This window comes from Lepidochelys olivacea (assembly GCF_965140295.1).
Source record: "Lepidochelys olivacea isolate rLepOli2 genome assembly, chromosome: 14".
Classification (NCBI taxonomy): domain Eukaryota; kingdom Metazoa; phylum Chordata; order Testudines; family Cheloniidae; genus Lepidochelys; species Lepidochelys olivacea.
Genome location: NC_140424.1, coordinates 39,891,236 through 39,908,063, shown reverse-complemented (window position 1 = coordinate 39,908,063; position 16,828 = coordinate 39,891,236). Strand labels below are relative to the sequence as shown.

General features: G+C 49.2%; 1 protein-coding gene across 2 annotated transcripts; it reads right to left on the bottom strand.

The window, feature by feature from the left end:
• Positions 1–4,977: 4,977 nt before the first annotated feature.
• On the bottom strand, positions 4,978–15,317 carry LOC311530788 (uncharacterized protein). 2 transcript variants are annotated; one of them, XM_084647690.1, is made up of 5 exons: positions 15,198–15,317; positions 12,539–12,619; positions 11,554–11,680; positions 10,843–10,956; positions 4,978–10,540 (listed from the first exon to the last, which is right to left on the bottom strand). In XM_084647690.1, the coding sequence occupies exons 1-5, from the start codon at positions 15,258–15,260 to the stop codon at positions 7,515–7,517; spliced, it is 3,411 nt and encodes a 1,136-aa protein (XP_084503816.1). In that variant the 5' UTR covers positions 15,261–15,317; the 3' UTR covers positions 4,978–7,514. The 2 variants fall into 2 exon arrangements, with proteins under 2 accessions (XP_084503816.1, XP_084503817.1); XM_084647691.1 differs by having other exon boundaries at positions 4,978–10,537.
• Between the last annotated feature and the right edge of the window lie 1,511 nt (positions 15,318–16,828).

The window sequence follows — 16,828 nt, the reverse complement described above, 5'->3', positions numbered from 1 at the left end:
AGGTTCTTAAAAGAAGAACTTTATTTATAAAGAAAAAAGTAAAAGAATCACACCTGCAAAATCAGGATGGAAAGTAACTTTACAGGGTAAGAAAAAGATTTAAAACACAGAGGATTCCCCTCGGGGCTCAGCTTCACAGTTACAAAAACAGGAATGAAACTACTTCTGTAGCACAGGAAAATTCCCAAGCCAAAACAAATGATAACCTAATGAATTTCCTTGCCCTACTCACAGTTTCTGTGGATTTAGATGGATTATTCCAGGTATATTTTTCAGGAGATATTGTACCTGCTTGGCTTCTCCCTCCATCCGGAGAGGGAACAACTCACAGAACAACAAACAAATCCTTCCCCCCCAGGTTTGAAAGTATCTTCTTTTTTCATTGGTCCTTCTGGTCAGATGCCAACTAGGTTATTTGAACTGCTTAACCCTTTACAGGTAAGGCAATCCAGTACAGCTGCCAAGCATACATAAAGGTTGCTACCCTTCCCCCTATAGTCATGACAGTTGGCAGCCCTAGGTGCTGCACCCCTAGTGCCCCTACTTCCAGCACTTATAACTTCTTTTTTAAAGGCTACGTATCTGATTGAAAATAGTTCTTAGACCCAGATTCCTGGGCAGTGTTTGAAACCCAGACATTGGAGCACTAGGACATTGAAAGTGAAATGAATTAAAAGTTGTTGTTAATTAAAAAATTAACACTGATTTTTTTTTTCCAGTGGCCACACTTTGACAAATGGAGAAAGTAGAGCACAGCCAGGCTGCAAGAGCCGTGCTACAGAATAGAAAACCTGGAATCTTTCCCTGCTGTGAGGAAACAAGCATAAGCTGCCACCACCACAAATATTGTTTAAATTACACTTAAAACTTTCCAATTTTTTTCCAACTCTCTAATTTTGCAGTGAACGGCAGTGCCCCATTGTGGCCATTTATTCTACCATTTAGTCCCACTTGTCTGTGGGAGTCTTTCCTTTGCCAACAATGGACTTTGGGTCAGGTCCATCAGCTGTGACACAGAAACACCGATTCCCCTGGGAATGTCTGGATTTTACCAAATCTCCCCAGAGTGGGGCTGCACTTTTCTTGGACCTTTTCTCCAGAGACCTTTTGAGGAGCTGCTGCCCCTCAACTCCTACCCTTGAGCAGCCATTTTGCAGCTTTCTGCTGTATCTCCTCTTCCAGCTGGTAAATATTCGTATCTTCGATTGTACTTACTGTTCAACATTTGTGAGCGTGGCAGAGTCTCACAAACTTGAGTATGATCAGTGAATTTCATGGAGGTGATGTTTATTGTATCAAATCCTTACAGCAACACACTAGAAACCTCCTTCCAGCTTAATCCTTTGTATTTATCATAACTATTTGTATAAACCCTTCAGTGAACATAACTCTATGCCAATCTGAACAATTTGTACAATTGAATTGGCAAAGTTTGTTATAGATCTGTGCTGCTAATATCAATCATTTAATTGTACTCTAGATAGTCATTCTTTTTAAAGGCATAAACCATAGTGTTAATAAAAAAATGTTTAAATAAATAGATTGGTCTACTTTTGGGCTAGTTTTTAAGTGACTGTGGACTACTGATGCAGTAGAAAATAGCCCTGGGAATCATGGTTAAAGATGCCCCCCCACCCCAAAATCTGAAATGGTGCCCCTGAAGGCTAAGCACATTGAAGATTGTGAGGTGTCCAGATACAGCAGTGACAGGGGACAGAAAGGTATCAGCAATGATAAGAAGTGATGCTGTTCCCTTTCCACACCAAATCACACACAAATCACAAGTGTGTTTCATAAACTCTCTTAATGTCATCTGGATTCCTTCAATATCTTTTGGTTTTGTTAAATCCCCAGCTCCTGGAATCCTGTGAATATAGGAGAAACTCTCTCTCTATATATATATATATATTTTATACAAGTTTCTTGCAGGAGAAGCTTAAAAGTTTGAAGAGTTATTTTCTCTTGTGGATTAGTGGAAAAACTTGAGAATGTGACCAAAGTGAAACCTCATCACTCAGCACCAAAAAAGTGATACATTTTACACAAGATCTCATGATTCCTTCAGCCAATCTCATGAATTTTGAATACTTGGTGCTGGCAGTAGTGCATGGTCATTGATCAGTTTATGTTTCCAGGGCTGTTTTCTCTAAGTGAGACTCTAAGTCTCAGATCCTCAGAGGTATTTAGGAATCTAACTCCCACTTCTGTCAATGTGAGTTAGGAGCTTACATACCTTAGAGGATCTGGATCTAGGGATCTAAATGTAAACTTGAGCATTCTCCTTTATCTTTTTATTTCACCCCCAGTTCAGAGGGGCTGTGCTCATTTTCTTCTTGGGGCCTACAGCACGGCTCCGTGTGCAGTCCCAGAGCTTACCCTCTCTGTCCATTTCCCTTTCTGTTGATTCTGCTGTTTTTGATAACTGGTGACACTCATTTAGTGGGCTTTCCATGGGTAAATTGTCGAGAATTAAGGGCTGAATTCTCACTGGCACAGTATTGCCAACCCCAGTACAAACCAGTGAAAAACTATTTTCCATAAACCATAATCAAAATGTACAGCTGGTTACTTTGTTCTCTCCTTTTGAGTTGGAGACAAAGAGCAAGATCCATGAAGGGACCTAGATATTGTACTCCTGGGGGAATTCTGCACCAAAAAATTAAAAACTCTGCACACAGTATTTTAAAATTCTGCATATTTTATGTGTCAAAATAACACAATATAATCATGCAAGTTTCAATTATTGGTAATTTATTTCAAAATACCTGTCAGCAACTATATCTGTAACAGACCAAAAAAAAAATCTGGTAAATTTTTTTCACAAATAGATTCAGCTGTTCTGGTGCCATGGTCGCCCCTGGTGGGTGAAAGGCGAAACTGCAGCACTTCTCAGGCAGAGTGTATGTTCTGCAGAAGAAAAGAATTCTGCAGCTGGACATAAATTCTGCGTGTGCACAGTAGCACAGAATATCCCCAGGAGTAGTATCACAATGTTGAATGTCACTGCATCTAAATGTTAGCTGCCTGGAAAATCACTGGAATGACACTGTGAGCCACAAAGCCTGAGTTATGGGGAGATGTGTCTTACAATGGGTGACACAAAAGCCAGCATGCTAGGCAGAGAGCTGCCTAAGCCAGCCAATGGGAGATGCTGACCTGAGGGATATTCTACAGGGAGTCTAGACACCTAACTCAGCTTTGTGGATTGCAGAGCTGTTCCTGTGACGGTCTAGGCCCATAGTATCGTGATACATTTTGTTCCTGAGGTAAAATCTCCAAAACACAGAGCAACTTTTCTCTTCTTAGGATCAATTTTGGAGCTGTTTGGGGAGTTTGAAGAAAGAGGGAGATGAGAATATGGTGTTTAACCAGAGTGAGGAAAAGGAAAATCCAGGAACTGATGGTAGGTGCCGTTGTTATTCACCAATAAATACAGGGATGTTATCAGTGCTCAGATCTCTGAATAACAGGAGAGTAACAGCAAGTAACATGCTCTTCCCTGTGAGAGACTATTTATTGTTTCCTCTGTGCAAAGTAATTTCTGTTCTGGCTTAATGGAAATGAAACAGGAGAAAGGAGGAAATTATATTTACTTACTGAATAATCCAAATAGTTTTTAAAACATGAACAATTTGAACAATCTTTATTAGAAATCTCAATTCCTCTGCATCTAAAGTACTCTATAATTACAGCTAGTTGACATTTTTCACACAAAAACGTCTGTCACCTGAAAGTATCGCTTCAGCAAAATCTGAAACCTGGAAATGTTGCTTTTTACGACATTACTCTAGATTCTGATCAGGAGAATCAAAATGTAATGTCGAACAGTTGAATTATTTCATTTTCAGTCTAAAATGTCCACCCACATTTTCTGTTTCCACATTTCTGCAGAAAAACATTTCAGAATAGTTAGTTCCAGAAATATTTTCAATATGCTGAGATTTCAGTCTGATCCGGAGAGGGAAAGGTCTAAATTTCACACAACCGGAACATTCTGTTTCTCTGAGATCATCCCAGCAGGAGATCATGTGCTGCTCCCTGCCCTCCCGCAAGTGACCTACCCCAGTGACCGTTCTAGGCACTGATCAGATGGTGACCCTGTGCCTGGTCGTACTCTGCTGCTCCCCCTGGTGTTGGGCGCTGGGAGTGCTCCGGAAGCAGCATCTACAGGGGAATCTCTCAACTGAGCCTAGGTCACAACCCAAAGAAAGGTCAAAGGTTGAACCCACTGGTTTGCAATGAAACGCTCCCTCCTGCAGGAAAGGGATGATAATTAAATAGCCATTGAAGCAGGGTCCTGCACCTGCATCTTCTACCTCCCAGTGTCCAAGCTATAGAGTCATTGTCACCTTCTCGCTTTGACCCAGGGACTATTTAATTATTTAGCCAGAGTGGAGCAGTTTGATCAGAAAAGATTACAGGAGCCTCACATCAGAATGTCCCAGATCCCCGTGGTTAGGGCAGTCAACTGAGCAGTGGGAGACTTGCGTTCAAATCCTTCCTCCCCGTCAGGCAGAGCGGAGAGTAGAACCTGAGTCTGCCATATGCCAGGCGAGTGCCCTAACCACTGGGTTCAATATTATAAAAGAGCCTCTGCCAGCACCTCCCCTGGGTTTTGTCTGAGCCCTGATCCAAAAGGGGTGCTCAGCACGCTCTCTTACAGGACTGGGCTCCACAGACAAGAGAGGCTTTCCACTGCCGGCCTTCTGATTGAGGATCCTTCTGGGGTTTAGATGTGATGCAGGCGCTGGATGCCTAGCGTGAGGCAGCAGGGCCCAGGCCCAGAAGCAGAAATTTAGAAACATTGGGAAATTTTCCTACAGAAATGTTGGTGCTGAGTGAGGGGCCAGGCAGCGGCTTTCTGGATTTGAGTGGCACCTAATTCTGGGAGTCGGGGGTCTAAACCTGGGCTTTGGGCACCTAAGTCCAATTGCAGATCTGGGTCGTTAATGGAAAATGAAGGAGACTGGCAGTGGGAGAAACTAAATGCTACTTTATTATTCCAAAGGACGAACAAAGACAGACTCCGTTCCCCACCCCCAGCCTAGCTCAGGGGGGTACTTTTCGGTTCCATCCCAGCACAGTGCCACGCCCAACTCTCACAGGAACCAACAACAGAGCAACACGTATAAATGATAGAAAAGTGGCGAGAAGCCACGAGAGATACTGGGACCCCATCACAAAAGGAAACACTCCAAGAACAGGGAATCCAAAGATCTCAGGAAGGAGGGATGAGTGTGGGGTGAGTGGGGCAGAGACAGTCTCTCTCGTCCCCACACAGGACACTGCAGCAGATGGGAAGGGGGTGACAAAGTTCACATCACAAAGGGTAGAATACGGTTAAAATAAAATAAAAAAGGACTATTCTGGCATTCATTAAGTCCTCAGTAAATCTGAGCTACATCTAAGCTAAGCCAATATCAAAGTCTGTGACCAAACAGCCTTCTGGAATAGAGAAAAACCCACACTCCAGGGTGGGCTATAAAACACTTTTACACTCATAAAGTGAAATTTCAGAGAACCTGAAGACTCAAAAACAGGAAAATAAATGTAGCCATTTTCTTCTGAAGTGGCTAAACTGTCTTCACCTCTTGCCTAATAATTCGGTTGTATGAGTTACAAAAGTTTTAGCAAAAAGAAAAGGAGGACTTGTGGCACCTCAGAGACTAACAAATTTATTAGAGCATAAGCTTTCGTGAGCTACAGTGTCACAAGTCCTCCTTTTCTTTTTGCAGATACAGACTAACACGGCTGAAAAGTTTTAGCATCATCATAAGAAATAAAAACAAAAACAAAACAAACCTTCCCATCTACAAATGATCTAGACTAGCACAGAAAAGTCTGGAAGCAATTTCAGCAATACATAGAAACCGATCAGAAAAGTAAACTGTGCTTTGAGGTTCTTTGGGATTCCTCCCTTCCCCTCCCTTGCAGGTCTGTCACACTTTCTTCTCCAGCCCTCCAAAGTCTCATGGAGGATCACAGAAATCAAAGCTGATTCTTAAGCATCTAGAGCCAGGGACACGGTGGTAAGTGTCACCTTAGAAGGCAGAGGGGTAGAACAGGGACAGGATAAAACTCTCCATCGCTTGGACAGAGGCTGCTGTGTGGAGGGTGATGGTGATACAGGAAGGAGGGGATACCTCGGACTCACCCTATTGCCCTGAAATAGCACAGAAGCTAAAACACCACATTTTACTATCCCTGCTCCCACTTTTTTAGCATCTGTTTAGTTCTGCCCCCTAAGGGAGAAAATGTACAACCACTCAATGCTTTTCAGCACAGCCTCGAGTAATGTGAGACTGGCTGGGAATGAGACAATCCAGCCCCAAAGGGGGAAAGTCAGGGACTAACGATCACTCTGCTCATGGCGAGGATCAGACTAGATAATATACTTCAGGGTCAGTGTGACTAGAAAGAGTGTTGGAGCGTCAGGGGAGACGAGCTGGCTAATCCCAACCATTTTCCAACCATAGACAGATGCTCGGAGGCTGATGCTGCCGAGTCAGAGGTGGGCTCTCCAGGCCTCCCACAAAGGGCCCTGTGGGAATCAGCCCCTCCCAGTGGTGCTGTCTGAATGCAGTGGGGGCAGGGAGAAGGGGCAGAGGGGGTGAGTGAGGAGAGGCAGCACCTCTCTATCCCTGTGCTCTCCCTCTCCTCTTATCCCATGATCCCCAAACACTTGATAGCCCCAGCACCCAGCTCCCCCTGCTTCCCAGCTCCCCCAGCCCCAACCATTCAATCCTCAGTGTCCTCCCCAGAACCCATCAGCCTGGTCCCTCAATATTTGATCCCCCAGAGCCCAGCGCCCTGGGGGATTCAGGGAGGGGAGGAATAACCAGCTCCAGGGACGCTCCAGGTAAGTGGGGGAGCCCAGCCCAGGGGCTGCTGGAAGATGGGGGATGGAGATGGGTGTCAAGAGTGAATGTGGGGTCTGGCCCAAGTGTCCTTCTCCTCATCTCCATGGCAGGGGGATCCCGGCTGGGAGGGGAAGGGAGACGGGGGAACTTCAGCCAGGCAGATGGAGCAGCTGGAGGAGTTTCTCTCTCTCCCTTCCCCCCTGTGGCCCATCAGCTCAGCAGTCAGGGCTGTAGCAGGGAGGAGGGGCTGATTGGGGCTTCTCCCTCTCTGCCTGGGGTTTGCTTAGACCAAGCAGAGCCAGAGGGTCACTGACTAGCTGATGATCAGCTGCTGCTGGATCCTCACTCCAGTGATGGCAGCTGGGTCTTTGGGAGCCAAATGCCCCTGATGTGTGTGGGAATGAGGAAATTGATTACTATGGCTTAGTCAGAGCCCTGAGAAAATTTCCGTGCTGTGTGCAGGAGTCTCTCATGTCAAACTTTGTCTTAGCTCCACTTGGAGCATTTTCCACTCTGAGAACATCTCAGGTTTCTTCCCTATGTAGATTTGCAGGTGCCTGATACTCCAGAAGCACCAAATGAACCTTTCCCCACATTCAAGCTTTCTCTGTTGTATGGATCACTGATGTGTGAGCTCAGATTGAATCTCAAACTTTAGTGGATTCTCTGATGTTTAATGAGGTGTGATCGCTGAATGAAGCTTTCTCCACAGGCAAGGCATTTATGAAGTTTAGATCCTGTGTGGATTCTCCCATGTTTAATGAGGTTTGATCTCAGTGTGAAACTCTTCCCACAATCCAAGCACTTATGGGGTCTTTCTCCCGTGTGGGTTACCTGATGTGTTTTCAGGCATGATCTTAGTGTGAAACTTTTCCCACACTCCAAGCACTTATAAGGTCTTTCTCCTATGTGGATCCTCTGATGTATTTTAAGGGTAGAGTTCCACATGAAACATTTCCCACAGTTGAGGCATTTCTGAAGTTTGTCACCGGTGTGAATTCTGTGATGTGCAACAAGATGAGAACTCCCAATGAAACTTTTCCCACACTCGAGGCATTTATAGGGTCTTTCTCCCATATGGGTTCTCTGATGTTGAGTGAGTTGTGAGCTGCAGCTAAAGCTTTTCCCACAGTCCAAGCACTTATGGGGTCTCTCTCCTGTGTGGATTCTCTGATGCCTAGTAAGGTTTGATCTCTGTATGAAATTTTTACCACAGTCCAAGCACTTATGGGGTCTCTCCCCTGTGTGGATTCTCTGATGTGTTATAAGGCTTGACTTCCAACAGAAACTTTTCCCACATTCCAAGCATTTATAGCGTCCCTCTCCTGTGTGGACTGTCTGATGTGTAACAAGTGCTGATCGCTGTGTGAAACTTTTCCCACAGTCCAAGCACTTATGGGGTCTCTCTACTGTGTGGACTGCCTGATGTCTAATAAGGTGTGATTTCTGCATGAAACTTTTCCCACAGTCCGAGCACTTATGGGGTCTCTCTCCGGTGTGGATTGCCTGGTGTGTAACAAGGCGTGATCTCCATGTGAAACTTTTCCCACAGTCCAAGCACTTATGGGGTCTCTCTCCGGTGTGGATTGCCTGATGTGTAACAAGGGCTGATCTCCATGTGAAACTTTTCCCACAGTTCAAGCACTTATGGGGTCTCTCTCCGGTGTGGATTGCCTGATGTGTTATAAGGCTTGACTTCCAACTGAAACTTTTCCCACATTCCAAGCATGTATAGCGTCCCTCTCCTGTGTGGACTGTCTGATGTGTAACAAGTGCTGATCTCTGTGTGAAACTTTTCCCACAGTCCAAGCACTTATGGGGTCTCTCTACTGTGTGGACTGTCTGATGTCTAATAAGGTGTGATTTCTGCATGAAACTTTTCCCACAGTCCGAGCACTTATGGGGTCTCTCTCCGGTGTGGATTACCTGGTGTGTAACAAGTGCTGATCGCTGTGTGAAACTTTTCCCACAGTCCAAGCACTTATGGGGTCTCTCTCCGGTGTGGATTACCTGGTGTGTAACAAGGCGTGATCTCCATGTGAAACTTTTCCCACAGTCCAAGCACTTATGGGGTCTCTCTCCGGTGTGGATTGCCTGATGTGTAAGAAGGGCTGATCTCCATGTGAAACTTTTCTCACAGTTCAAGCACTTATGGGGTCTCTCTCCAGTGTGGATTCTCTGATGTGTTATAAGGCCTGACTTCCAACTGAAACTTTTCCCACACTCCAAGCATTTATAGCGTCCCTTTCCTGGGTGGACTGTCTGATGTGTAACAAGTGCTGATCGCTGTGTGAAACTTTTCCCACAGTCCAAGCACTTATGGGGTCTCTCTCCGGTGTGGATTCTCTGATGTGTAACAAGGGCTGATCTCAATGTGAAACTTTTCTCACAGTCCAAGCACTTATGGGGTCTCTCTCCAGTGTGGATTGCCTGATGTGTAACAAGGGCTGATCTCAATGTGAAACTTTTCTCACAGTTCAAGCACTTATGGGGTCTCTCTCCAGTGTGGATTCTCTGATGTGTTATAAGGCCTGACTTCCAACTGAAACTTTTCCCACACTCCAAGCATTTATAGCGTCCCTTTCCTGGGTGGACTGTCTGATGTGTAACAAGTGCTGATCGCTGTGTGAAACTTTTCCCACAGTCCAAGCACTTATGGGGTCTCTCTCCTGTGTGGATTACCTGGTGTGTAACAAGGCGTGATCTCCATGTGAAACTTTTCCCACAGTCCAAGCACTTATGGGGTCTCTCTCCGGTGTGGATTCTCTGATGCGTAACAAGGGCTGATCTCAATGTGAAACTTTTCCCACAGTCCAAGCACTTATGGGGTCTCTCTCCAGTGTGGATTCTCTGATGTGTGATAAGATTGGACTTCCAACCGAAAGAGTTCCCACAATCGAGGCATTTATAGGGTCTCTCTCCTCTGTGGATTCTCTGATGGTTAGTAAGGTTTGTGCTGTTAGTTAAGCTTTTCCCACACAACAAGCATGTATATGCTCGCTCCCCTGTGTGGACTCTCTGATGTCTAATAAGATGTGATCTCCATATGAAACTTTTCCCACAGTCCGAGCACTTATGGGGTCTCTCTCCGGTGTGGATCCTCTGATGTGTAACAAGGCCTGATCTCCGTGTGAAACTTTTCCCACAGTACAAGCACTTGTGAGGTCTCTCTCCTGTGTGGATTGCCTGATGTCTAATTAGCTCTGACTTCCCACTGAAACATTTCCCGCACTCGAGGCATGGATAGGGATTTTCTCCCGTGTGGCTTCTCCCATGGTTATTAAGAAGTGAGCAGGTATTGAAGTTTTCCATACAGTCCAAGCATTGAAGAGGTTTCTCTCCAATATGGATTATCTGATGTGTCACAAGGTGTGATCTCAGAATGAATCTTTTCCCACATTCAAGGCACTGATAGGGTTTTTCTTCCTTGGGATTTGTGTGGTGAGCTGTGGAATCCTTGTCTCCTCCCCCAGTTTTAATAGATTCATCCACTTTCTTCCTTGGGTGGTTTCCCAACAACCTCTCTGACCTGTGCCAATTTCCCCAGGCTTCTCCCTCCTCCAAGCACTGGGAAAAATTCCCTTCAACTCTTCCCACAAAGGTCCCCTGTGGTTCTACTTCCCCAGGAACTTCCTCATGGTGATTCCCTTCCTCGTTCTCACTCCCTTGCTCATCACCTGCTGGGAGAGAGACAATCAAGGCAGGAGTCATTGTGCTGGGGAGAAAGAGGAATCTGCTAACACTGTGAAGGTTGAGTAATTGGATTCTGCCTCTACTTCCCACCCAAACACTCATGCAGAAGGAAAGTTGGGAAGGAAACTCCTGCAGCTAACAGGCTGGGTGGAAAGACATGAGCAATATCTGATGACTACGGCCCTACTCCGGCTGAGATGAGGAACAACTGAGGGCTCTTACTCACACCACATTTCTGGGATTCTCAACTTTTTCCTTTATTCGCCCGATGGTTTCTGTCAGTCCTCACCTGTGCAAGTGCCTCTTGGGATCTCTTTTTCCCCCGAGGCCTGGAGATCCGGGAGCCACGGCCCTTCCCCTCGTTCCAGCCGGGCGATGAGGTCAGGTTTGGGAAAGGGAAATCCTGTGCAGGGGGTGAAATCAGACCAGATCAGGTTGCATGGAGGATTGGGAGTGTGTCTGTCACAAAGGACAATCCAGGAGTGGAACCTGTCCCCGTGCTGTGCTGGGAGAACGTGGAATCCAAAGGGATGGGAACATGGTCACTGAGCCCCCCTGGGAGAGGCAGATGTCTGGGGAGGTGGAGAGAATTTTTACACCCTCGCTAGGAGTTTGCAGGATCTGTGCACTCTGGGGCCCTTGCTGATGCACACCCAGCTCTGGAGTTACCCCTGCAGAGCCCAGAGCCCTCCCCAGGGCTGGAGCTAGTCCCAAGGAGGGAGGTGAACAGGGATTCTGTGTTCAAATGAGAAACAATACACACAGGACAATATATGGCTTCTTGGCCTTGAAAGCTGGAATGGTGGGGAGGGTTTAGCATGTCCGTTTTGACACTCTGGTCCCATTGAAGGGGGTTTGGAGATGCAGGTCTCTCTCACACGGCAGCTATGGACTATGGAACCCATTCCCCTCTCATCTAACTCACCAGGGAAGAACCTGAACAGAGTCAGAAATGCAGGCCAGAAACTTTCTAATAACCAAGGGGACAGGAATCCCTTACCCAGCGAGGTCACCGTCTCGTAGTTCTCCTGCATGACGTCCCTGTAGAGGGCTCTCTGAGCGGGGTCCAGCAAAGCCCCCTGCCCCTGGGTGAAATACACAGCCACCTCCTCGAAGGTCACCAGCATCTGGAACAACAAGAGTCCCCCCTCAGCGCCTGCTGCCCCAGCCACAACCCCACTGGTCACACAAGGAAGGAAGAAGAAAAAATGAACATCTCGGAAGCTCTGGGGGGCCTAGAAAATCAGAATCCCACCCCCACCCTGCTCGGAGCAGCCAGGACACTTCAGGGGGTGGGAGAAGGTGAGAGCTCCTTGTTCCCCCAGCAGACGGAGCACGGCATTTCTCATTTCACACACGCCTGCCAGCCACAGGCAGATACAGGAAGCAGAGCTCTGAGCCGGGCACAGGGACAGGAATCCCGACAGCTTCCCTTCGTATTTCACAGCAGCCTCTGGCCAGTGGGGTCAGGTTCCAGCACTGTCAGTCTGGAAAATGTTCTCAGCCCTGCTGGGGGGGGTGTTACCCAGTGGTGAGCTGGAGTCAGTTCGCACCGGTTCATGCGAACCGGTTGTTAATTTCTGAAGCCGGTTTAGAACCAGTTGTTAAAGGGATCTGGCCTGCCTGATCTCTCGGCTGGGGAGGCTCCCGTGAGAATCCCTTTTTCATTTTTACTCACCTGGCGGCGCTCCGGGTCTTCGGTGGCACAGTGGCGGCGGGTCCTTCACTCGCTCCAGGTCTTCGGTGGCACTTCAGCGGCACGTCCTTCAGGACCTGCCGCCGAAGCGCCGCCGAAGACCTGGAGCGAGTGAAGGAACCAGTTCTTCAGCTTTTGGCAGCTCATCACTGGTGTTACCTGTTTCAGAAATGGGGGAATGTTTCCCCCCAGCCAATGGGCCAGCTCAGAAAATCAACAGGTTTATCACACCCTGTCTCCTCCCTCCCTCTCCCTCCACCCGCCCAGCAGCTCTTTGAAAATCCCCTACCTGAGCTGGCTCCATCACAGCCATTTCCCTGCCCTGTCTCCTGGGTCGATCTGGAGCAAAATGTGGATGTGATTCCTCAGCCTGTCAGGGCGAGAGAGGCAATGGGAGGGGAGGGGGGTTTCAGAAGGTGCTTGAGTCCATGTGACACCCCCATTCCCCCCAGGCTCTCTCCCTGCACACAGACGCTCTGGACTCTGCCATGCTGGAAAGAAACCAAGTTTATTACAACCCAGGCCAGGCCCATCCCAGCAGGACTAAACCCACCGGGGCAGTTTTAAACTCTCCCCGTAACAGCATCTCTGCGCCAAAAAGAGCAGAATCAAAGGAGCCACTTCAAGGCATTGCCCTACAAAGTAGTGCAGTTGTCACCAACCAGTGAACCCTGGAGCCTCTGACAGTCAACCTCGATCACAGGCTGCTAAATGTCCAGCGGTGCAACGGGGCTCAGACAGGCTCCCTGCCTGCCCTCGCCCCATGCCGCTCCCGGGAGCAGCCGGCACGTCCCTGCGGCAGCGCAGCCCCTGGGGGTGGGGCACAGGGGGGGTCTCAGCTCGCTGCTCCTGTCTGCAGGCCCTGCCCACGCAACTCCCATTGGCCAGAAACGGGGAACTGCAACTGGATGCTGTGGGGGCGGTGCCTGCAGAGAGGGACAGGGCACGCAGCTAGGTCCGCCCCCCCCAGGCCACAGGGACCGGCCGGCCACTTCCAGGAGTGGCGTGGGGGCAGGGTAGGCAGGGAGCCTGCCTTAGCCCTGCAGCACTACTGCCTGAGGTAAGTGCCACCCCGCCGGAGCCTGCAACATGCACCCCCTCCCAAACCCCAACCCCAGCCCAGAGTGCCCTCCCAGAGCCAGCACCCCAAACCCCCTCCTGTGCCCTGAGCCCCCTCCCCCAGCGCTGAGCCTCCTCCTGCACCCAAAGGCCCTCCCCGAGCCAGCACCCCAAACCCCCTCCTGTGCCCTGAGCCCCCTCCCCCAGCGCTGAGCCTCCTCCTGCACCCAAAGGCCCTCCCAGAGCCAGCACCCCAAACCCCCTCCTGTGCCCTGAGCCCCCTCCCCCAGCGCTGAGCCTCCTCCTGCACCCAAAGGCCCTCCCAGAGCCAGCACCCTGCACCCCCGCCTCTACCCCAACACTCTGCCCCAGCCCAGAGCCCCCTCCTGCACCCAAACTCCGGTCCAGAGCTTGCACCCCTCACAGCCTTCTGCACCCCAACCTCCTGCCCCAGGCTCAGCCAAGAGCCCCCTCCATACCCCAAGCCCCTCAGGCATAGGCGCCGACTCCGTGGGTGCTCTGGGGCTGGAGCACCCACGGGGAAAATTGGTGCCTGCAGAGCACCCACCAGGAGCTCCCCACCCGAGCTCACCTCCGCTCTGCCTCCCCACCCCCCTGCCCCCGAGCACGCGGATGGGTCCTGCTTCTCCCAGGGTGGGGATTTGGGGAAGGGATCCAATAGGGGCAGGGAGGGGGTGGATTTGGGGCATGTACTTTGGGGAAGGGGTTGGAAGGGGGGCGGGGAATGGGGATGGGGAAGGGGTGGAGTTGGGGAGGGGCAGGGAGCAAGCGGGTACGGGCACCCACCGGCGCTGGGGGAAGTCGCCCTCAGCCCCAGCCCAGAGCCTGCACCCCCTCCAGCACCCCAACCCTCTGCCACAGCCCAGTGAAAGTGAGTGGGGGTGCGGGAGAGCATGTGATGGAGGGAGGGGGGATGGAGTGGGGCGGGGCCTCAGAGAAGGGGCAGGGTAGATCCAAATTCAAAAGTTGATCTTTTGCGTAAAAAGGTTGGAAACCACTAGTGTAGTGTAACCCTCTCTAGCCGCCCCCCCTCCCCAGTAGTGGGGTGTTCAGCAGAGTCAGCAACTGGCTTTTCCTCTCTCAGCTCCTCCCCTTGTTCCCAGGAGAGTCAGTCTGCCCAGGAGGATGCAGGGAATGGATCTGGGCAGGTCTGGGAGCTGGGAACCTGCCTCCCCCCTTCTTGCTCCTGCTGCCCCTGCCAGTCCCTCCACTCTCCCTTGGCTCTCATTAGGCAGATCAGTCCCTCCCACTGCTAACAGGGTTTGAACCTGGCTGTGTCCATGAGTGCAGCAGCTCTAGGACTCACAGACACAGGGAGCCACAGTGGCGTTCTGTTATTTTCTTTGTTAGGCCTGTCCTGTAGTAGGTAACTTCTGGGAACTCTTCTGGCTCTATCAATCTGTTTCTTTACTTCTGCAGGTGGGTATTGTAGTTGTAAGAAAGCTTGACAGAGATCTTGTAGGTGTTTGTCTCTGTCTGAGGGGTTGGAGCAAATGCGGTTGTATCGCAGAGCTTGGCTGTAGACGATGGATCGTGTGGTGTGGTCAGAGAAATAACAGAACGCCACTAGCCGTCACCTTCAGCCCCCAACTAAAACCCCTCCAACGCATTATTAAGGATCTACAACCTATCCTAAAGGATGACCCAGCACTCTCACAAATCTTGGGAGACAGGCCAGTCCTTGCCTACAGACAGCCCCGCAACCTGAAGCAAATACTCACCAACAACCACATACCACACAACAGAACCACTAACCCAGGAACCTATCCTTGCAACAAAGCCCGTTGCCAACTGTGTCCACATATCTATTCAGGGGACACCATCACAGGGCCTAATAACATCAGCCACACTATCAGAGGCTCGTTCACCTGCACATCCACCAGTGTGATATATGCCATCATGTGCCAGCAATGCCCCTCTGCCATGTACATTGGTCAAACTGGACAGTCTCTACGTAAAAGAATAAATGGACACAAATCAGACATCAAGAATTATAACATTCAAAAACCAGTCGGAGAACACTTCAATCTCTCTGGTCACGCGATTACAGACATGAAAGTTGCGATATTACAACAATAAAACTTCAAATCCAGACTCCAGCGAGAAACTGCTGAATTGGAATTCATTTGCAAATTGGATACTATTACTTTAGGCTTAAATAGAGACTGGGAGTGGCTAAGTCATTATGCAAGGTAGCCTGTTTCCTCTTGTTTTTTCCTACCCCCCCCCCCCCAGATGTTCTGGTTTAACTTGGATTTAAACTTGGAGAGTGGTCAGTTTGGATGAGCTATTACCAGCAGGAGAGTGAGTTTGTGTGTGTATGGGGGTGGGGGGGATGTGAGAAAACCTGGATTTGTGCAGGAAATAGCCCAACTTGTTTATCATGCACATTGTGTAAAGAGTTGTCACTTTGGATGGGCTATCACCAGCAGGAGAGTGAATTTGTGTGGGGGGGTGGAGGGTGAGAAAACCTGGATTTGTGCTGGAAATGGCCCACCTGATGATCACTTTAGATAAGCTATTACCAGCAGGACAGTGGGGTGGGAAGAGGTATTGTTTCATATTCTCTGTGTGTATATAAAGTCTGCTGCAGTTTCCACGGTATGCATCCGATGAAGTGGGCTGTAGCTCACGAAAGCTCATGCTCAAATAAATTGGTTAGTCTCTAAGGTGCCACAAGTACTCCTTTTCTTTTTGCGAATACAGACTAACAGGGCTGTTACTCTGAAACTTATCTAAAGTGATCACTCTCCTTACAATGGGTATGATAATCAAGTTGGGCCATTTCCATTTAAGAAAGAATGTGGAGGACTCAGAAGAAATACAGCCAAGCTCTCTGTGCCAAGCTTTACTCCTGGGGTCATTTTGCTCCAAAAAATTAAAAAGTCTGCACCAAAAAAAAAAAAAAAAAAAAGTCTGCAAACAATATTGTACAAGTCTGCAAATGTTATTGTCAAAATAACAAGACATAATTACGACACGGGGCCCCCCCTTGCCCAGATACCTGCATCCCCACACCCCCAAAGCCCAGCCACAGGGACCCCCTTGCACAGGTACCTCCCCTCCCCAGCCCAGAGATCCAGAGGGAAAAACAGCTGGATGCTCGGTCACAGGCTTGCACGGGGAACCCTGAGCACCAACCGCTCCTTCCCTCAGGACATGCTGGGAACTGCAGCTGCCAGGAACCCCCTAGCTCCCTCTCCCACCACTCAGCACTGACTTCTCTGTGTGAGCTGGGCTCTGTGGAAGGAAGGAAATTCTGCACGCACAACATTTAGTTTCCCAAAAATTCTGCCTTGCGCAGCGGCCCAGAATTCCCCCCAGAGTAAAGGCTACATTCAGAAAAGGGGGTGATTTGGGGGCATAGGTGAAAAGAAGGGGCCAAAACCCAGGGAAGGGCTAGCAGTGGTATAGAGAGGTTCCCACTCGACCTGTGGTAGTTATGGGGCCCCGTCACCACAGTGCCTGAGTGCCTCACAAGGTCTAACCGCCTCAGAGC